We start from the raw sequence: 23481 nt of genomic DNA on the forward strand, positions 1-23481 counted from the left end.
AAAAAACAGTCGAGAATGTGTTTTTTTGCTTTTTTTTTATTTTTTTTACTTATTTCAATTTTGTTTTTTTTAGTATTTTAAAAATATTTCTAATTCTTTGTTACCCTTTGTTTTTTTTTAAAAAAATCATGTGTTTGTTTTTGTTTTTTAAAATTGTTTTTTTTATTTTTGTTAACTTTTTTAAAAAAATTAGTGTTTTTTTTGTTTTAATTTGTTTAAATTTTTTTAGTTTGCTAATTTATATATATTAATTTAAAAGAATATAATTTATCTACACTTATGTAAAAAACCTACTATCTATTTAATAATGGAATAGGCTGTCAAAATGTTTGAATTGCCCCTACTTTCAATGCCAACACGTGGCTTCTCCTGTCTTGTTCTCTTGTTTGGTATCCTTCTTTGGTTTTCTTTATTCCCGTGCTCCTTGCCTACAACGCTGACACATGGTTTGCTCTTCTCCCCGACTTGTTTTGTGTGTTTTGTTCGTGGGTTGTGAAAAAAAAATTGTTTTGCTCTTGCTCTCTGCTCTCAATCTCTGAATATCTACTTTCTACGTCCATATTTTCATTGTCCTTTCCATTTGCCTGGGTAAAAATGACAAAGCCTAAGCGTTGGGTTGTTAACCTTGGCTTTAAAGTCTATGTATTGTTGTTCTTTGCACGAAACGACAATGAAGGTGCATTGATGTTTATTTTGTTTTTTTGCTTTCGTTCTTTTCATTTGTTCCTGTTTGATGTTTTGTGTCAGGGTTTGATTTCATAATTGCAGTGTGTTAGGGTTGCTGATGTTTGTTTTTATTTTGTTCCAACAAGGAAGTTGAAACCAACAATGACGGTGCTTTCGGGTTTATTTTGATTTTTCCTTTCGTTCTTTTCATTTATTATTGTTTGATGTTAGATTTTGGGGTTTGATTTCACCGATGTTGTGCGTTATGGTTGGTGACATTGGTTTTTTTTTTTGGATGAGGAAATTGAAACCGACAATAAAGGTTCATTCAAGTTTATTTGTTTTTTTTTTTCATTAGTGCCTGTTTGATGTTATGTGTTGGGTTTGGTTTTGCCGATTTTGTGTGTTATGGTTGCTGACGTTGGCTTTAATTTTGTTCTTTGATGTTGGGTGTTGGGCTTCGATTTCGCTAGTGGGGTGGGTTAAGGTTTCTAATGTTGGTTTTTCATTTGTTCCTATTTGATGTTAATTGTTGGGCATTAGTTTTTGCGGTTTTTTCATTGGTTGGTGCAAGTTACTTTTACGTTGTTCTCTGATTGTTTGTGATGTAGCTAGAAATTCATTTATGGGTTTTGAGGTTGGGTATTAGGCTTTCATTTTTTAGGACTTTCGTCTCTGGATTCCGAAGTTGGTAGATACATGTTTAGTGTTTAGGTTTCAGTTCTTATTTTTAGGGTCTGATGGTGTCTACTGATTCAGATTAGTTTTTTTATCTTTTGATTCTCTATATTGAGGTGTAATTTTTGTGGATTTGGTTTGTCAATTCAGAGACTGGGTTTTTTGTTTGCTTTCTGGGATTTTAGGTTGGCTTTTGTTGTTTTTTAATGTTTAGAGTCACATGATTGTTAAACTAATTTATTGGTTTTTCATGGTCTATGTGACATGTTGAATGAAGAAGGTATGTTAGTCTTGTTGTGTGTGAAGTTACATGTTGAATGAAGAAGGTATGTTATTGTTGTTGTGTTTCAAGTGGCATTTTGTGATCATATTGTTCATTAAAGTTTTGTTGTAGGGGATGTCTCAAAGTTTTGATATGATTGGAGCTATTGATGATAACAAAGAAACATTCAAGCTTATAGTTCGAATTGTGGACCGGGTTTGTCCAAGCCCGTGAAAAGTCTAAGCACCTTGAAATGGTGTTGATGGATGGAAGGGTATGTTGTGATTTAGCCTTTGTTTCGTTTCCTAATGTCACAAAGTTTATGCTCTGTTTTGTTGTTGTTCTAGAGGGATACAGTCCATGCCATTTTTAAGAAAGATGATATGGAAAGTTGGGAAGTTGGACTTAAGGAAGGGAAAGCGTATTATATGTACAACTTTAGGGTTGTTCCGAATCATGGCCTGTACAAAGTTTGAGCACATCCATTCAAGCTTTATTTCACTGGTGGTACAACTTTGAGGCAAGTCGATCTTGCTGAAATTCCTCTTCAATCATACGAGTTTATGAGTTTTGAATACATCACTCATGGCAATTATGATCCTATTATGTTGATTGGTGGGTTGGTTTTGCTCCTTTTCAAGTTAGTTTTTTGTTCTTAAATTTTCCATGTTTGGTTGTGTACTAATACATGCTTTGCTGTAGATGTAATTGGGGTTGTAGAGGAGGTCAAATTTCAGCTTCCTAATGGGAATCCTACAAGATTAGTTTTAAACCTTAAAGATCTGAGGTAGTATGTCTGCTTCAATTTTTGTTGTCTAGCTAATTCTTTGTCTTTGACATTTATTTTTCGTGGATTTTTGTCATGTAATTAATTATGTGGGATTCATGTTTGGTTTTTATCATTTTCTTTTAGTGGCCAAATTGTTGGATGCACTTTGTGGAGTGACCAGGCCACCAAATCCATGTTTTGGTTGAAGGAAAATCCAAATTTAAGTCCCATTGTTATTATATGAACTCAGGCTAGGGTTAAAATGCCACAATGTATGCTTTCATGGTGGTTTTTTCGTTTGTTCATGTTTGATGTTGAGTGTTGGTCATTTTTTTTTGTTTTGTTTGTTGGCTGCTCCAATTTGGTTTTTGGAATTTGTTTTCCTTTTATTTGTTTTGAACTGCTTGCTTTTTCCCCACCTTTGTAATCTTTGGTATATTACAGGTGTTCGTGGATTAACCATCTCTAACTCACTATATGGATCAAAGTTGCTCATCAATTACGAAGTTCCTAATTTTGTCATCTATAGAGAGAGGTATAGTCTTATTTGGGATTAAATCTTATTTCACGTTTGAGTTGTTTTATTAATTTGTGTGTAGGTTGAGTTCTGTATGTTTGGGAGAACCATCAAATGTCAGTCAGTCCCTCAGTATAGGGCAATATTCTCAGGATTCTGACTTTTCGGAGCTTGATCGCTTTTTGTACAAGTCCAAGGTCCTTAGTATTTCAAACATTCGTGATGCTGCTGGTGTATGTTACTGTTTGATACAAACTTAAACTCATTATGTACCATGTTATTTTGCTTCCTTGTATATTATTCTGTTGATGAGTTTGTTTTCTTAGTTGTTACTATTTTAAAAATGTTGCATTTTGTTTCAATGTTCATCAGGGCACTAATTTCAATACTATTGGGAATAGCTCCAAGTTGATCATGAAGATGTAGCTTACACATGTTCATGTGGAAAATTTAATGAAAAATCTATTATGAGGTGTGTTTTATAAAAAAAGTGCATTTTTTTGCCTATCCCTATTACCACGTTATTGAATTTATGTACAATTTCAGGTATAGGGTGGAGATCATGGTTTACCACGGAAAAGGATCAACCACTTTTTTTTTTTGGGATCATGATTGAACTAGAGTCATTAGAATGTCTGCTGCAGATCTGAGAAACGTTATGATTCAAGCAAGTTTTGAAATAGAAATTATATGTTTTTCTTTTATTTAATTTCACAATTTTTTATTAACTTTCATTGTGACCATCTTTTTCAAACGGGAGAAGGTGGACCTAAACACTTTCCTCACCCTCTTGATAAAATACTTGGTCTAACTGTTGCGTTAAGGTGCAAGTACTAGCGCAAATTCAATTCCTCTTCTGTGATGAAGATGTCAAATGATGCTGATATTATTAAAACTATTACAGAGCAAATATATGCTGAAGAGGTCTTTTACATTTCAATACTTCTTAAATTTTTTTATTTTTGTTTTCTTTGTGTATTGACTTTTAAATACACAATCATGTTAGTATGTTCATTCTTTGTGTATTGGCTTCTTAAATTTAGTATGTTCATTCTCTAATGTTGTTGAGTCACTGTCCTTATTTCTCTGCAGGGTGTAGCTGATATTATCGAGCCATCATGTTATAAAACTTAGGCAAGTCAACTAGAGTTATCCCAAATTGAAGATGTCAGACAGTTTGGTCAAGTGAGCAAAAATGTTGTTGTTTTCTTATTATATGGATATCAATAGGTTGGGAGTGTGATACTCATTTTTTTTTAATTGCCACAACAATCCTTATCAAGTACAGCTGATCATGATCCATATCAAGATGCAATAGTTACCCCCACAAAGAGATTATCTTCTGAGTTATCACCTGGTGACCCATCATCTGAAGAAGTTCCATCTGCACAGTTGTCTACCACAAAATTACAAAACACATTAAAATTGAATGAAGAAAAGGATAGGCAAATTATGTGTTTTGTTTCATTTAAATTATTATGTAATCCTCAGTGATGTTTTTTTTTAACAAACTATTCAACAAATGTTATTTTGTTATTGGAGTCATTATTCTTTCTGGAATGTTTATTAAATTTGCAGACTTTACCTACATATATGGAGTTTAATTCACTAGCAGACAACAAAATAAATAAAATTCAATAATTTATTTTAAACAAAGTAATTCTCCTTACAAATGAAGAACCGAACAAAAAGCTATATCCAATTAAGAAGTTTGGTGGTCATGTTATTTTAATCTAACTAATCTAACTGACTCTCATTTTCTTACAATGGTAATTATAATTTTTTATTAACCAACAATTAATATCGTTGATGATGCATGAGCTTTAAAAAATCATCTTCTCAAATAATCACACTTCATATATCATATACACCATGTAAATTGTTAGGAAAAGTAATCATGACTGATCAATCAAAGGCTATTAACGTAGTTGTCCAACAAGTGCACAAGGACCAATTAGTCTAAAAAGTTATGTGATTGAAACTGTTGATTTAACATCAATTGTACTACATGCCTATAACTTAATTTTTACATTGCACTAGCATGCAATATGATTTCAAACCGATAATACTGGAAAATGAAAACAGAGCAAAGAAGGATGTTGCATTTCAAGCAAGGATCAGGAGAAAACTTTTGTTGAAAGAAAAAAAATATGCTGAAAGTAAGAACTTGCAATGTCCACAATCCTCTTCCCGAATTAGACCACATATCAGTTCCAGCAACATAGAAGATGAACATTCTTTAGACAACATAATAATAGAGGGTACAGTCAGAAACAAAAATATGTTGTAGCTAAAGCAAGGATGAAATGAAGATGTAAGATGAAAAAAACAAAAAAAAAAAAAACATGCTAAGGGAAAATGCTTACATCTTCAACAATCCTCAATTGATATTATTTAGCCAAACAATACTCCTATAACGCATATGAAATCCAACATTCACTTCCAGCAGGGAGCTCCCTCAGAGACAGTACACCTACAACCTCTTGACCTAAACAAGAGGTTTGATCTTGCTGATCAATTTAATTTTTCTGATAAAGTTTAGGGCTTAACATCTCAAGTTGCAGACCATATTGATTCTACTATTAAGCAACAATTTAATGCAGGTAACCGGAATAATGTTGCGTATGTGAACATGTTGTCTTAATGCTTCACCTGACTTTCGTTTTATCATATATTAGGATTTAATTTTGTTTCAGCTTCAAGCTTTGATGAAGATGAACCATCTAACAATGAAGAAGGTTGTATTCACCATTTGTTGTTTAGCTACTAATATTTTAAGTCCTATTTTTAAATCTTCTCTTTGTGCAATTTTTTATAGCTAATGGGAAGTACATTTTAACAACCAATTTGATAGGATATTGTGACATAGGCAAGCCACTAATCCAATGTACATACTGCAGTGCAAACATGTGGTATCCGGAAAGGATTCACAGGCATAGAGACATTGTAAACCCAAAATTCCAACTATGTTATGGCAATGGAAAGGTTTAACAAACATTGTTGAAACCACCCCTTTTGAATGCCTATAAAGACAAATTTACTTTCACACCTATACTAAATCACCCCTAACATATACTAACATGACTTCCTCACAAGTTATATTTATCAAATAATAGTAATAATTACCCCTGCATGAGAATGATGCACGCTTGAGATTTGAGTACCAAGTCATTCAATTGCCATTGGATGCATAGTATATTTGCAACACATGCACATAGATACACAACTAAATACTAACTTTTTTCCTTTTCCTATATTATGTTTGCTACCATTAATGTTCAATATACACTTTCCACAATTCACACCAACAAATTATATTCATTAACACAACATTCAATCATCATCTTGAATAGAACTATGTTATCCTCTCTATTTCTATAGGTGGGAGGGACTATTTTGTTTTATTTGTAGTTTTTGGAAAATTCAATATTATTGTTCCTCTTTAATTTGTTCCGATATTTTGTCATTTTTCATCTTCATCCTCCATGAACATTAACTTTTTTCTCTACTCTTTAATTCTTCTTCCACTTTCGGATTATCAGTTTTCTTCTTATATCTATTTTATTTTTTTCCTCCTTATTCGTGGAAACCGAAATGGTTAATAAATGTACTAACAAAAAATAAACAAAAACAACCACAAGAAAAATGTTTAGCGTCAGAATTCATCTTTTGTTATTTTTCTTATACATAGCTATTTTTTCTTTTGTTCCTGTAACTTTGGTGCACCCTTTCCTTCATTAAACAAGGCCTGATCATCATGATACAAATAAACTATTTATTACGTGATTCTAAAAACTTCCAACTTGGACAATATTGGTGTTGCTATCGCTTCCTTTTCTTTCTTCTTTCATGTTCCTACAAAACATTCAATTCGCTTTTTTCACCAAAAATATTTTTCTACGCATAAATATGTAGTATATTAGAGATGTGTTATATTTCTATGTAAGACAATAACAATATAATATTAAATCATATTTGTGGAAATTTACATGTTGTTGGCCTCAATTATTGGGATGGAATGGTTTTCAAAAACAATCTTATATAGTAGGTACATAATCTATAGTTGATTAAAAAATTAAACTATAACTCATCTTCATAAATATACTGCTCAAATACTACTCCTATTTTGCATTATTTTTCTATATGCTCAAATACAACAACAATAACAACTCTTCTCGATGTTGTTCTCAGGTCTTTCACTCTACCACTACAAACTTAACTAAACTGCTCTCGTATTTCATTCCATGAGCAACGCCCAACCAAATCTCCACAACCAATCATATTCCTGACTAATCAAATTCCACAATCGTCAAACACGCATTCCATTACTTTATGTGATTTCCAATGTACACCTATTGATTATTGCCTCTATGTTTCCTATGCTTTCAGCCAGAATACCATTTAATTGTGCAGGTGAAAATGTCTCTCATTTCACCCACTCGTCTGCCTTCAACAATTAATGTTCAATGGTCTCTACTATTACCGAAAACACAAGTAAAATATAAAACATGCACCAAAACTCTTCCATCTCACAATCCAAACGATGGACGATTCAGCAGGATTTTGCAAGCAATTGCAAAAGCTTCTTTCACCATTGACAATGATCAATCAAAGGTATGTACAAGCTTCCAGTTTTGATGAATTGTTTGTTTTTTCATTTCCAACTGTATTATGCTGGTATAGCGTTTTGTTTCATCCACTTTACTCTAATGTCTTTTGATATCTTTTTCATATCAGTGCTATAGTTTGGTTGATTCATCATTTTACAGATGTTATGGAAGGGAACTGACACAATTATGACACTTGATTGATTTTAACAAAAAGGAAAACTTCATCTTCTTTCAAGTTAACCATTAGGACCAACAATTAATTGTTGGCTGGGAAGAGCTTCATCGCTACTACAACATGACACCAAATCACTCCATTTACTTTCATTATTTAGGTAGATACAAGGAAAACTCAGTCTTCAATATCACAATTTTCAAGCAAGAACAGGTGACAGAAGACATCCCACAACCGATTCAACCACAACAACCTATTCAACTGTAACCGATTTAACCCCCTGCAGAATCATGGGTACATGACAACATACAGTGGGAAGTTACACTCACTGATTATAAATCCAGAGAAAGTCAATTGGTTTGATCTTATCTTATTTCATGTTTTCACCATTGCATTTTCCTTTAAAATTGGTTTACTTATAACATTGTCTCTTTCATTCGGAAACAACATTTTGCAGAGTCTATCGAAGGATATTGCAAATGTATTGAAATTGTGGAATCTACAGTCCCTTATCCTGTTTTTCAACAACAATGAAAATGGGATCCACTGCAAGTTGAGTATTCGCTACACCCATAGCAAAACTGTCATGATAGCTAAAGGATATAAGGAATTTTGCACAACCGACAACATTTTGAAGGACATGACACTTTGATTTGATTTCAATCACGCCAACAACAACAGGGTCTATGTCACTCAACTTTGATAATTAAAATTTTGCCTATGATTGCTTAACTTTTTTGTATATTTTGTCTGATGAACATATTATATTTACAATGTTAATTTCCTTATTTATTGGGTTTATTCATTTATTTATTTATTTTCCGTTCTATGTGTTTCAATTATTAAAATAAAATTAAAAAAAAGCACTTGGCTCGTGTTTATGCACGAGCCCAATACTAATTGAATATAACATGTTTAAATTGATTAATAGACCAAGTTAAATTTTTAAATAAATTAAATCAAAGCTGAAAATAAAATATGACCGATTATAGACCAAACTTGGTCCTTACATTTTTTTACCTACTTATTAACATTTTTTTTACATGTTTGCTTTGTTATCATATCATAAATCCTATAAAATTTATATTTTTTTTTATAATTTTTCTCTCTCCCTAAATGTCTGATAATAACATTGTGAATGTTTATCAAATATTTTTTCTATGAAATGATATCACTTATGATACTTATACATATCAAATGTTTTGAATGACTGAGAAGAGAGTAACATTGAACAAAATTTTAAAAGACACTTTTTAAATTAGAAAAAAATTTAAGTTAATGATAAAATTAATTTTATTTGATTTTCAAATTTTAATTTAATAAAAACATTTAGCTTATTAAAAATAAGTGGAAAAAATATAAATGATAATAAAAAGAAAAAGAGCATGTAGCAAACAATCAAAAGAAGATTAAAAATACATAAACAACTTAAATTAAAGTAAAATATTTAAATTTGAATTAATACAACAAAATTTTACAAATACAAACAATATGGCATACATTCAACGTTGTTGGTTTGAGCCTATATGGTGGGGGGAAATTTTCTTTGTATGACGTGCAATACGACACACGAAACATCGCTTTGGTTGACCCCATTCTCGGATATCCATTTTGATGTGGATACGAGGGAGAGCATTGGATCGTGACACAGTGGTCAATGGGCTTCATTGCATAATTCTCAAAACAATCCTTTTGTATACATTGGAGACACTTTCCAACGTATGCATGGGATGCATATAGTTTTTGTACTCAAGATGAGCATGCTTACAAGTAGCAACAACATGAGAACAAGGCATGAGCATGCTTTCATCTAGCCTGACTGTGAAATCTCTTGTTGGTCGAACCTCCCTCCGATTTATTGTCTCTAGGACCAAGAACATTGTGAGTGTTTGCCTTTCTAAGTGCGTCTTCGATGACCTTGTTTAGTATTTCTATATAAACTTGGCCAGATGCAAGCATTGTTGTAACTTCTTTCCCTCTTTTGTTGAACAATGCATTACACCTTACATATGTGGATTTTACTAGCACACCTATTGGCAAATTTCTTGATTTCTTGAGTACGAAATTAATTGACTTAGCAAGATTGGTGATCATGTTCCCCTATCGTTGACCATCATCTTATGCGAGATTCCATTTTTCTCGCGGAATCTCGATGAGCCACTTAATTGCTCGGTCAACATCTGCTTCCTCCCTCAACATGTTGTAGTAGTAATTGAACATAGGCTTCATCTTTGCATATGTTGAATAGTTATAAACATACAATTTCATTATTATGAATAATACACAATGAAAGGACATTTAATATGAAGAGAAAGAAGTTTGACACTCACCCATATTGATAATTAATTTTTTGATGGGGTTGTTCTTGTACCTCCCCATGTAATTCTATGCAATGTGTCAAATACATAACACATGCACTGAATTTTGTGTTGTCCACCCACTATCACATCTTGAGTAGGCACTTTTGATTGACTTGTGTCTGTCTAAAATCAAACATAGACCATGTTGTGGAGTGACATGCCTTTTTAGATTTCGGAGGAAGAACAACCATGCTTCCACTGATTCACTCTTGACAACAACAAAGGCTATCAGAAGGATTTTATTGTTGTCATCTTGTGCAACTGCCACAAGAAGGGCCCCCCTGTACTTACCATACAACCATGTTGCATTGATCTAAACTATGGGCTTGCAATATTGAAACCCATTGATACACAATCTGAAACTCCAGAAAAGACAATGAAACATGACACAATCCTTTACTGGTTGGCCTCCTTGTGCTGGCATTGGTAGTGTTTCCTTTCCCACCACCATACTAGGAAGAAATTGTTGCATAGCTTGCAACAATCTTAATAGATCATGGTACGATCTTTCCCAGTTGCCATAGATGTCTTCAACAACCTTTTGCTTTGTTAACCATGTTTTGCGGTACGTGGTGGTGTATCCTTTAATGCTTTTGATGTGTGCTATCAAGGTTGGCACTGAAGTTGATGGATAATTTTTTATCAAGTTATGGATGCTTTTACTAATCAACAAATATGAAAACTTTGCATGATTTTGCGAGATTGAAGGATTTGAACATGTGTGGGGTTCATAGAGCTTTCTTATTTCTCACTACTTGGAGGCAAGAATTTATGATGCCTTGCACCTCCAAGCAAAACTATCATCATAAAAAATGACAATTAGCTTTGTTGGATTTGATAGTTGTGTCTTATAGTTAACTCATTTGCTCACATGATATTGCTATAAATCATTTTGTATGTCTTGTTTTGTCAGGAAATGCATCCCTTCGAAGATAGTCCCCACTAAATGTCGAACTTCTTCGCAATCCAAGCTATGCTCGTATTCAAAATCTTGAAAAAAAGATTCTTCAAAATTTTGCATATGAGGTGGTACAATTGTGATTGGTGAAACAAGCTAGGCTTCTTCCTCATCAACTTCTGTAACATCCCGTTTTTCATAAAATAAATTAAAAATGGTTTTTTTTAAATAAATAGAGTTTTTGAAAAATAATGAGGTTTTTGTAATTAAATAAATAAGAATAAATAGTTTTATTAATTAAAATAATGGTTTTAAGGTAAATAAAATAAATATGTTTTTAGAAAATAAAAAGGATGTTTTATTTATTTATTTAATAGGGAGTCAAATAGAGCTCTCTTTTTATGAAATACTAAAATAAACAAAATAAAGTAAATAATAGGCTTAGAGTACCCTAGCTATAAATAGAGACATATTAGGTCAATTTTTACATTTACAATATGTTTCTATGCTCTTTCTTCTTCCCAAATTCATTTTCTCTTCTTCCTTTCCAAAACCCGCATAAACTCAAACCTATCCTAGTAAAACTATGGTTGCAGACTCGTTAACCTTTGGATAGTTCTAAAACTTGAAAACCACCTTCGGAACTCATTTTTGCACATTTCCACCATTGGGATTTGTCAAATAATGCCAGTAGAGGTAGAAATACCCTTCACATGGAGACAGTGAAATTGAGGCTCCAATCCCTTCTCCTTCTCTCTAACACTTGGAAACCCTAGCAGAGCAACCAAAGGAAAAGCTTGAGGAATCTTAGGGAACCTTTAGAGACACTGCTATCGCTATCGGACTACACATGTGAGCCCGCTTAGAGGTAAGGGATGAGTTTATCGCAATTGTGTTTATAGTAAACATGTGTAGGAATCCTTAAAGGATCAACTTGGGGTTAATTTTGGGGTGTTTTATGCATTTTAATTTTGCTTGTACAATTATAACTAGGAATTGCTCATGTTTGATGGGTCAATTAATGCCCTGATGCAAATTGGATGGTTTAATTGAGTGTTTGGATTTGAATGTTAGAAGCCTAAAAATTTGGAAATTCTTGATTCTTTCATGTTTTCTTGAAATTGATTGAGGGATTTTGTTCCCCATGATGTGACAATGTGTTGGTGAGAAGTTGCGATGAGACATGTGTTGTGAACAAGTGTTGGATTAATACGTTCCTCAATGTGATTATACATGTTATTGTGAAATGTAAAGTGATGACATTGAGTTGTGAGTTATGTATTGTACAATCACACAACTGTAATACCTTTTAAGGGCTACGAGTTAATGTGCGACGAGTATTGTGACGGGATCCACTATGGGAACCTAACAAGTTGAATCACTTTGAGGCACGACGGGTTATAATGATTTTGAAAACAATTGAGTAGTTGTGTGTATTGCATAGTTCAAACTCTAGCGGCACATATATAATTTCAAATGTCTATTTTAATGAAATGATTAGTCATATGAACATAACATATTAATGTTATTACTGTGTGATATGTATATGATGCATGAGGCATGATAACATGATGTCTTGGGATTATGAAAGTGTGATGAACTGTGTGTAAATGATAAGTTGAGTATTTGCTGAATTGTAAGATCACATGTGTATTAAGACGTTGTGTGCATTGAGTTGTGAGCTATGAACCATACAATCACTCAACTATAAGACCCTTTAAGGGTGACGAGTTAATACGTGATGAGTATTGTGATGGGATCCACTATGGGAACTCAAAGAGTTGAATCACTTTGAGGCGTGACAAGTTACAATTATTTTGAGAACAATTGAGGAGTCGTGTGTCTTGTATAGTTGATAGATAGAGTCTGTGTGTTAAAATTTTTTCTGGGTTGGACCTAAATCAGGAAGGAGAAGCCCTGACAGATTCTTCGGAGTCTAAGCCTCGGGGGTCAATCCCACATGGTTAGAGCATTCTCGCAAAATAGCGTGACCCTGACTATGCTCCCTATGATTTTACCAAGTGAGAGTGACTTGACTCACCAGTGTTGTGAATCATGTAGGTTTCAAGTTTTGATGATGCAAAAAAGAATTCACTTAATAATGATTGTCATCATCAAAAGGGGGAGAATGTGAATCATGCAGGTTTTGATGATGCCAAAAGTATAATCAAACAAGATTGCTTCAATAAACATTCAAGGTTAAAGCAAACAGAGATTGCTTCAAGATTAATTCAAGGTCAAGCAAACAAGATCAAGAAAAAGATAAGGCCTCAAACAATCTCACTGGTTGAATTGTTTTTGCCTTAAAACAAATTTTTTCCAAGAGATCAAAGGTTCTGGTAATCGATTACCAGACAGTGTAATCGATTACTAGAAGACAAGTTTGCAAATAAGCTTTTAAAAGGGTTTTGAAATTTGATCTCTTGGAAACAATTTGTTTTAAGGCAAAAACCAATCAACCAGTGAGATTGTTTGAGGCCTTATCTTTTTCTTGATCTTGTTTGCTTGACCTTGAATTAATCAATCTTGAAGAAATCTCTATTTGCTTTAACCTTGAATATTTGTTGAAGCAATCTTGTTTAATTATACTTTTGGCATCATCAAAACCCTATATTCGTACATTCACATTCTCCCCTTTTTTTATGATGACAATCATTATCAAGTGAATTCTGTTCGGGATCATCAAAACCTGCATGATTCATATTCTCCCCCTTTTTTATGATGACAATCATTATCAAGTGAATTCTTTTTGGCATCATCAAAACTTGAAACCTACATGATTCACATTCTCCCCCTTTTTGATGATGACAACCATCTGTAGGTTAGGAGTAAAAAGAATATCTATTTGGGTCGTTTACTCCCCCTTGATTTTGCAATGATTGCTTATGTGAAACATTTTTTCATAGATTTCATATATTAAAAAAACTGTCTCAAAAGAATTAGATAACTCACTATCGTATCTTTTATCTATCTCTCCTCCTTTGTCAACATAAAAAACAAATCATGAGCAGAGAAAAGAAAAACATTTAGCAGGTTATAATGAATTAATAGAGTAAAGCATGCCATACCATTCAAAGTAAATACTTAATAATAGATTTAGTCTCATCAAAAGAAAATATGAGAATCAAATGATACCAAAAGACCTTTATCACATCATTGATGAATACTTAATAAATTATGCTTAAGACCATCAATAAGTAAAACATTTTCTATGGAGGTAGAGGGATTCGTACCTATTTTTCCAACTCCAACAATTTTACCTTTGTTGTTGTCTCCATAGGTCACATGTTCAATATTTTTGGGAGAAATATGAACAAACTTTGATGCATTTCCCACCATGTGTTTGGAGCAGCCACTATCAATGTACCAACTTTGCTTCAAGGAGTCCATCATTCATATAATCATTTTTTTTTATTTTGGTACCCAAATTTTCATGGGTCCTTGAATGTTGGTTTTAACTAAAGATCCTTTTGGAACCCATACCATTTTTCCAATGCTACTACAATTCTTTCTAATATAACATGTTGATGCACTATGACCTTTCTTACCATAGTAAAAGCATGTAAAAAAGGGGAGGAAATTTTTATGCATCTTTTGTTGATTTTCAGGATTATGTCCTAATCCAACCTTATCAAAAACACATCTTTGTTTGTCTAATATAATATCTAAATTATTTTTACCAAGAGTAATTTTGGCAAGAGCATTTTTTAAATCTACAATTTATTCTTTGAATTTATCACAACATTCACATGAATGAGATGCTTTATTGTTTTCTTGTATTAAGCTTTTTGTTGAAAATTGGTTTTTATCTATTGATTTTAAAATTTTAACTTCAAATTTAAGATTTTCTAACTCTACATTTAATTTCAAAATTTCCTTTTCTAAACTTGAAATAGTTTTCTTAGAATATGAAACTAATTTGGAAAGTTTGACAGATTCTTTATGCAAGTCATTGAATGCATCTTGGAGTTCATCAAAAGAAATAGATAAGTCATAGTTAGAAGACATTACCTCTTCTCCGCTTTCATAGTCTTTGGCCATGAGGCTCAGATTTATGATTCATTTTTTGAATCACTTGATGAATCCATGTCATTATCTTCCAAAGTGATATATGCTTTCTTTTTTTTCTTATCTTTGAATTTTTTCTTGTCAAATTTTTCCATTCTTCTTTTAAAGTTAGGACAATCAAATCTCAAGTGCCTAGGTTGATCGCATTCATAGAATTTTGGGGCTAAAGAGGAATCTTCTCCTTTCTTATTTGGATTGAAGTTTGATCTCCTTTGATTTCCTTTGTTTCTCATAAATTTATTGAATCTCTTCACAAAAATTCTAAAATCATCATCATCTTCTATTTCATTCAAGTTCTCTTTGTCACTTTCTTCTTGATTAGAAGATGAAGCTTTAAGTGCAATTCCTTTCTTTTTCTTGTCATTTTCTTCATGTTGGTTTAGTCTTATAAGTTTCGTTTTGTGTTCTTGAAGCTTTCCAAAAAGAGTTGCAAGAGTCATGTTAGCGAGATATCTTGATTCTGCAATTGCTGTTACTTTTGGTTGCCATTGTCTGCTTAAACATCTCAACACTTTGTTAATGAGATCTTCATTAGGAAATATTTTTCCCAATGATGCAAGATGATTAACTATGTGTAAATCTCTTTTGCATATCTTGTATGGTCTCATATTTATTCATTCTAAACAGTTCATATTTATGTGTGAGAGTGTTTATTCTAGATCTCTTAACATCAGTTGTGCCTTCATGTGTAACTTGTAATGAATCCCACATTTCTTTTATATTTTTACAATTTGAGACTCTAAAATATTCATCCATGTCTAATGCATAAGTAATTATATTTTTGGCCTTTAAATTATATTGAACTCTTCTTCTTTCATCTTAGTCCCAATGTTCTCTAGGTTTTTTTATAGCTGTATTTCCCACTATCATTGTAGGAATGAAGGGAACAATTTCAATGGCTTCCCATATATTTAAATCTATGGCTTCTATAAAGATCTTCATTCGGGTTTTCCAATAGTGATAACCCTCACTATTGAAAATAAAAGGCCTATTGATGCAATCCTCCCTAAGAAGGGACCAGTCACTAGAGCCATGAGCAAGAGGCTCCAAGAGGATTGGGCTAGAGCTGCTGAAGAAGGCCCTAGGGTTCTCATGAGTCTCAGGGTAGATTTCTGAGCCCATGGGCCAAGGTTGGGTCCAATTATCTTTGTTCATATTAGACTAGGATGTCATTATATTTGATCCTTATATTTAGGGCTCCATAATGTAGGTAGGGTACCCTAGAAATATAGGATTTTTCAGCTCTTGTATTTTAGTGCACGTAGACTAGTTTTTGTATTACGGGTAGTTTTGTAATTTCACATGCACTAAGTGAATATTTGATGTGTGTGTTGGGAAATAAAATTTAATTGAATTGGTAGAAGCCCAATCCAATTAAATTTTAGAGGGGGAGGTGAACATTTGCTTACTACACCCCATTGTCACATCATATAGTCACACTTTATGCATGTCCTTCATGCTTTACATGCCTCATGACACCTAAGCACAATTAGTGGAGAATCTTGGAATTGATCTTGGATTAGTGGGCTGAACCATAAATAAAATTCACTAATCATATTTAGTGAAATTTTGGCTCCAAAGTTTGACCCCACAAATTCAATTTCAAATTCAAGTGAAATTTGAATTGAAATTCAAATTTCCCTCTAATTTTGTGTGACACTTAGGCTATAAATAGAGGTCATGTGTGTGCATTTTTTTCAACTTTGATCATTTGAATATTAAAATTCAGATTTTAGAGCTCTTTTAGAGAACAAAATTTCGTGCTCTTCTCTTCCTCTCCCTTCATTCATCTCCTTCTTCCTCCAAGCTCTTATCCATGGCCTCCTATGGTGGTGAGCTTCTTCTAGACTCATCTTCTCCTTGAAGTGGCATTTCCTCTCTCTCTTCCTTCTCCATTCCGCTGCCATTCATCTTCCTAGAAGCAAAGGAATCCATTGATGAAGAAGATCCTAGGCCTACAAGCTCCAATGGAGCTTACATCATGTGGTATCAAGAGCATATTCATCTAGGTGATGTTCTTTTATTTCCTCTATCTTTTTGTTCGGTGAATTCTCTTTAATTCCTTGTTCTTCATCTTATTCTCCATGTATATCCTCCATTGTCTTGCGTTTTGGTGCTGTTTAGAGTAGATTAAAAAAAAATAAACCGATTAAATCTTAGATCTACACTTGTTCTTGCATTTCTATGGTTCAAATTTTGTAGATCTACTCTTGAATCATGTTTTTGTGTTGATTTTAGGTTCTATCATTTTTCATTCATAATATTCTAGTGCTGAACCTTAGATCTAAATTTTCTTCCAAAATATTGATTAGAAAAAAAAACACAAAAATCTAAGTGTAAATCACTTAATCCATGTTGTCTTAGAGTCATGTTTAGTCATAGTAATTGTCACATTATGTTATAAGTTTGTGTTGAATTTTTATTTTGTTGATTGAATTCTAGATACATTTGTTCATGTATTCTTGTCATTCTTAGCCTATCTTTTGAATTTTGAGTCTAATTCATGCATGTTATTTAGTTCATAACATGTTCTAAATCAATTCCTAGAAGTAGTCTTGTTGTTGAACTTTTTTTTTTGTTTTCTAAGTTTCCTACATGATGCCTATGATGAAATTGAGTTGTGATGCTGAGTTGTGCCTGGATTTGTGAATCAAATAAGTCTTAAGCTGTCTTGAATTGTTTTATTCAAGATAATTGAGCATAAGCAAACACAAATTGTAACTATCCAAACCTTAAGCAACATAAACACTACTCTTGATTTCTAGGTTGAAATCGTTGGTGCTGGCAGCTTGAACATACGAACTTGTAGAAATTACTGGGAATTGGTCACTATATGTTTTGAGCTGAAATTTTTACTGAATTTTCTAGACATCTAGACCAAAATTATAAAAAAAGAACCAAGCGATTTGTATTAAAGGAAAAAAATAAGAAAAATCACACAAGTTGGTAGAAAAATCAGTGTCCGGGAAAAAAAAAGTGAAAGGGAAGTGTGCTTGTTGTTTTGGCTCAAAATTTGTTCTATAATTGGTGCCTATTTTATACCAATCCTAGTTCTGAAACTTCAATTGAAAATTATTGTGAAAACAAGTGCCAAAACTAGAGGTTTCTTGAGTCTTTTTTTTCTATTTAGTTTTTCTACTATACTCTAGAGCCATTCTAGGTTTCTCTTTGAGTCCTAGCTTGCTTTTGTGTGCTTTTCATTGCTTTAATTGTTGAATAATCCTTGAAAAAATTTCTTGTTAAAACTCTATTGGTTTATCTTTCATTTATTTTTTTTTTGGTCTTTGGTTATTGCTTGTCTCTTTGTTTCCTTGCTTGTGAGTTGCCATATAGGGAATTGGAAAGGAGGATTGGTGCCATACCTTGAAGAATTTTAGTCAAGAAGCAAGGGGCCAACCACCTTAAGAGCTATTGGACTAAAAAACACTCCAAATTGAGTGAAACACCAAAGAGAGAATAGTCACCATAATTAAGGACTTTTTTTTTGTAATTTTGTAATTGGCAATTTGCTTTGCTTTCAAATTTTGTAACAAAAAGGTCTTTCATTGGAAGTAAGTTGGGAGTCTCCAATAGGTCACCCTACTTCCATTTGTGTGTAATAATTTTAGGTAATTTTCCCTTAGGATAGTGAGTGTTTTGTTGGGAACCTTAAATGAGGTCATCCAAACACTCTTAGGATCTGCCTAGTTTGCATTTCTTGTAGTTTAATTTCTTGCTTACTTTCATAGCTTATTTCCTTTACTCTCCATTGTCAAACCGCCTAGGTAGCTTGCCTTTTACCAATTAGTTTTTACCTTATCTTTCACACTTCTTTTAGTGTTTATTATGGCTAGTTTCAACCATAGTTTCTTTTACCTTTTGTTTTCAAACCCCCAACAAGAAAGAACCATAACTTAGGAACCAACACGGGTCTTCATTCTTCATCTAGTGTTAATGGTGAGGGTTCTACTCCTAAGGACCCCTTGTATAAGATATTAGATGAGTTTAGATCCCTTAAGTTGTGGAAAGAAAAACAAGAGAGAAAAGAAAAAGGTAAAAAAAGAGTGGAAGAAATAAGTCAAGATGAAAGAGAGAAAATAAGAGAAGAAGAAAGAAGAAAAATAATGAAAGAAATGAAAAGAGAAAAACATGCCTCCTATAGTAGTCATGACTCTTACAAAAGTTTAAGTGAAGAACTTAGCAACTATTATAGAGGACGTCATAGTTCACATACTAAACATCACTCCCAAAGAAGAGAAAAGGATAGAAGGCCTCAAGAGGTTAACATTAGCCTCCCATATTTCCACGGAAAAGATAATGTTGAGGCCTACTTAGATTGGGAAATGAAGGTTGAATAACTCTTTGCTTGCCATCATATTTGCGAAGAGAGAAAAGTTCCATTGGCTACCCTTAGCTTTCAGGGGTATGCCCTCTATTGGTGGACTTCCTTTGTTAGGGAATGAAGGATTCATAGGGATCCTCCGGTAGAGTATTGGAATAATCTTAAGAGTGCCCTTAGGAAGAGGCACATTCCCTCCTACTATGAAAGGGAGCTTATGGACAAGCTCCAAAGGCTTAGACAAGGAAGTATGACTGTTGAAGAATATAGACAACAAATGGAACTACTCATTTTAAGAGTTGGACTTAGGGAGGAGGAAAGAACAAGCATAGCTAGGTTCCTTAGTGGGCTTAATATGGAAGCGAGGGACAAGGTTGAACTCCTTCCATATAGGGACCTAGATGAGCTAGTCCAACTTTGTATAAGAGTGGAGCAACAACTTAAAAGAAAGCCTTCTTCAAAATCTTATGGCTCTCACTCTTATCCAAGGAAGGACCAAGCCCATGGAATTTTAGGGGCTGCACCTTCAAAACCCAAGTAAGATAAGGGTAAGACCATAGAGAAATACACCCCTAAGACTAGTTCTCAAGAAAGGACTAGCAACATTAAATGCTTCAAATGTCTTGGGAGAGGTCACATTTCCTCTCAATGCCCCACAAAGAAAACCATGATCATGAGGGGTCAAGACATTTATAGTAGTCAAAAGGAGACTACTTCTTGCCCTTCCTCTAGTGGAAGTGAAGATGAAGTAAGGGGTGAAGAGTCTAGTGAGGAAGTCTACCCCCATGAAGAAGGTGACCTCTTAATGGTTAGAAGGCTCCTTAGAGGTCAATCTTGTGATCTATCTTAATCCCAAAGAGAGAACATATTTCATACAAGAAGCAAAATTTTAGATAAAACTTGTTCTCTCATTGTGGATAGTGGATCTTGTTGAAATTGTTGTAGCACAAGATTAGTTTCCAAGTTGAACCTCACTATCATTCCCCACCCAAAACCTTATAAACTTCAATGGCTCAATGAGAAAGGGGAAATGATAGTTAACCAACAAGTGAAGGTACCTTTCTCCATTGGGACATATAAGGATGAAGTTAATTGTGATATAGTTCCCATGGAGGCAGGACATATTCTTTTAGGAAGGCCGTGACAATTTGATAGGAAGATCATTTACAATGTCCTAACTAATGAGATTACCCTCACCCATCTTGGCACTAAATTTGTGTTGCATCCTCAAACACCTTCGCAGGTGGCCAAAGATCAACTAACTATGAAAGATAAGAGGGATGAGGAAGAAAAACTAGAAAAACAAAAGAAAAAGAAGGATAGTAAGGCCTTGCCTTCAAAGGCCAAGGGGAAGGAAAAAGAGGAAAAGGATTCGTCCAAGAAGATTGTTAAGAAGGAAAATCATTTTGCAACAAAAGGTGATGTTAAAAAAGCACTCCTTCTTAAACAATCTTTCTACCTTCTCCTATCAAGGGAAACATCCCTTAGCACTGCCACAATTCCTACATTTGAGACCTTACCCCCAAAGGTCCAAGAACTCTTACATGAATTTGGTGATATATTTTCCAAAGAGATACCCCCTGGGCTACCTCCTTTAAGGGGAATAGAACACCAAATAGATTTAGTCCCAGGAGCAAGCCTTCCTAATAGGCCAGCCTATAGGACTAACCCTCAGGAGATAGAGTCTCAGGTTAAAGAATTGTTGGAGAAGGGCTGGGTCTAAGAAAGCCTAAGCCCATGTGTTGTGCCCGTGTTGTTGGTGCCCAAAAAGGATGGTACGTGAAGAATGTGTACAAATTGTAGGGCCATCAACAACATCACTGTAAAGTATAGGCACCCCATTCCTAGACTTGATGATTTGCTTGATGAGTTGCATGGTGCCAATATCTTTCCAAAAATTGATCTTAAAAGTGGGTATCACCAAATCAGGATGAAAAAGGGTGATGAGTGGAAAACCGCTTTCAAGACCAAGTTTGGTTTGTATGAATGACTAGTGATGCCTTTTGGGCTCACTAATGCACCAAGCACCTTTATGAGGCTTATGCATCATGTCTTAAGGGATTTCATAGGTAGATTTGTAGGTGTTTATTTTGATGATATTTTAGTGTATAGTAGGAGCCTAGATGATCACTTAGGACATCTCAGGCAAGTTCTTTCAGTCCTTAGGAAAAACACCCTCTATGCAAATATAGAGAAGTGTACTTTTTGTGTAGATAATATAGTTTTCTTAGGGTTTGTAGTTGGTAGAAATGGGGTCCAAGTGGACCCTGAGAAAATCAAGGCCATCTAAGAATGGCCTACCCCAAAAAGTGTGGGAGATATTAGGAGCTTCCATGGGTTAGCAAGCTTCTATAGAAGGTTCGTTCCTAATTTCTCTACAATAGCATCACCTCTCAATGAGCTAGTGAAGAAGAATGTGGCATTTACCTGGGGTGAAAAACAAGAGCAAGCCTTTGCTTTGCTCAAAGAAAAGCTTACTAAGGCACCTGTTCTAGCTCTTCCTGACTTTTTTAAAACTTTTGAGCTAGAATGTGATGCCTCTAGAGTGGGAGTTGGAGCTGCATTGTTACAAGGTGGGCACCCTATTGCTTATTTTAGTGAAAAACTTCATGGTGCCACCCTCAACTACCCCACCTATGATAAAAAGCTTTATGCCTTAATAAGAGCCCTCCAAACTTGGGAACATTACCTTGTTTCCAAGGAATTTGTCATTCATAGTGATCATCAATCACTTAAGTACATTAGAGGGCAAAGCAAGTTAAACAAGAGGCATGCAAAATGGGTAGAGTACCTAGAGCAATTTCCATATGTTATCAAATACAAAAAGGGAACAATAAATGTGGTAGTTGATGCCCGCTCTAGGAGACACACATTGTTTTGCTCCCTAGGAGCCCAAATTTTAGGATTTGATAATATTAGGGACTTGTATGCTTTAGATGAACATTTCTCTCTCATTTATGAGAGTTGTGGGAAAAAGGCCCAAGATGGATTCTATTTTGCTGAGGGGTATTTGTTTAAAGAGGGAAAGCTTTGCATACCCCAAGGATCCATTAGGAAATTACTTGTGAAAGAGAGCCACGAGGGTGGGCTCATGGGCCACTTTGGGATAGACAAGACCCTTGTCTTACTTAAAGAAAAGTTTTATTGGCCTCATATGAAGAAAGATGTCCATAAGCATTGCACTAGGTGTGTGGCTTGTTTACAAGCCAAGTCTAGGGTGATGCCTCATGGGCTATACACACCCTTACCCATCCCCTTTGCACCTTGGGTAGACATTAGTATGGACTTTGTCCTTGGGCTTTCTAGAACCCAAAGAGGTGTAGACTCTATCTTTGTGGTGGTGGATAGGTTTAGAAAGATGGCACACTTTATACCATGCCACAATGTGGATGATGCTTCCCACATCTCAAAACTCTTTTTCAGGGAAGTTGTGAGACTCCATGGTTTGCCTAGGACCATTGTGTCAGATAGAGACACTAAGTTCCTTAGCCACTTTTGGAAAACCTTATGGGCTACTCTGATACCACTTGTTGGACAAGTGGCCTCAATAACTTAAGAAGGGGGTGAATTAAGTCTTACAAAATTTTCCACTAACAAATTTTAACCCCCTTTTAACTGATATATGATAGGCTCATAATGCAGAAGAACAAGAAGAAGAAGAAGCAATCAATTTAACAATGTTCTTTTAAATGCGCAAGACAAAGTAAACTGCAGTAAAATAACTGAGATAAGAGAAGAGAGAAATAAATACTCAATTTATATTGGTTCAGCCACTTCCCGTGCCTACGTCCAGTCCTCAAGCAACCCACTTGAGATTTTCCACTATCTCTATAAATCCTTTACAGACTTTGAATTGGGATCCCTCACCCTTGTGTTCAAGATTCTCACAATCCAAGAGACAACCAGTCTCTTGATTACAACTAAGTTTCTGAGATGAACATAAAGATTTCTCTCCTTTAGAATAGATGATACAAATTGAAGATCCAAGAGGAATTTCTCTCTTTTAGAGATAATAATACAAATTGAAGTTCCTATGTTCCTATGTGCCTAGAGGAATCTCTCTTTTGGATTCGTTGACATGAGTAGATAAGGGTCTAAAATACATTGGATTCCCTGACGTGAGTAGATAAGGGTCTAAAATAATTTGGATTCATTGACATGAG

General features: G+C 34.1%; 1 protein-coding gene across 11 annotated transcripts; it reads left to right on the forward strand.

The window, feature by feature from the left end:
• The first annotated feature begins 334 nt into the window (after positions 1-334).
• Positions 335-4437, forward strand: LOC100795663 (uncharacterized). Of its 11 annotated transcripts, none has more exons than XR_005891261.1 (9): positions 335-446; positions 1739-1880; positions 1954-2221; positions 2309-2393; positions 2820-3125; positions 3265-3364; positions 3439-3816; positions 3985-4077; positions 4181-4437. XR_005891261.1 is itself a non-coding variant. In XM_026128219.2 (5 exons), the coding sequence occupies exons 1-4, from the start codon at positions 2638-2640 to the stop codon at positions 3316-3318; spliced, it is 306 nt and encodes a 101-aa protein (XP_025984004.1). In that variant the 5' UTR covers positions 2400-2637; the 3' UTR covers positions 3319-3364; positions 3985-4437. The 11 variants fall into 11 exon arrangements, 1 of the variants encoding a protein (XP_025984004.1); XR_005891260.1 differs by having other exon boundaries at positions 426-446; positions 1728-1880; XR_005891256.1 differs by having other exon boundaries at positions 432-676.
• The last annotated feature ends 19044 nt before the right edge of the window (positions 4438-23481 follow it).

Source organism: Glycine max, chromosome 4, assembly GCF_000004515.6.
Source record: "Glycine max cultivar Williams 82 chromosome 4, Glycine_max_v4.0, whole genome shotgun sequence".
Lineage (NCBI taxonomy): Eukaryota > Viridiplantae > Streptophyta > Magnoliopsida > Fabales > Fabaceae > Glycine > Glycine max.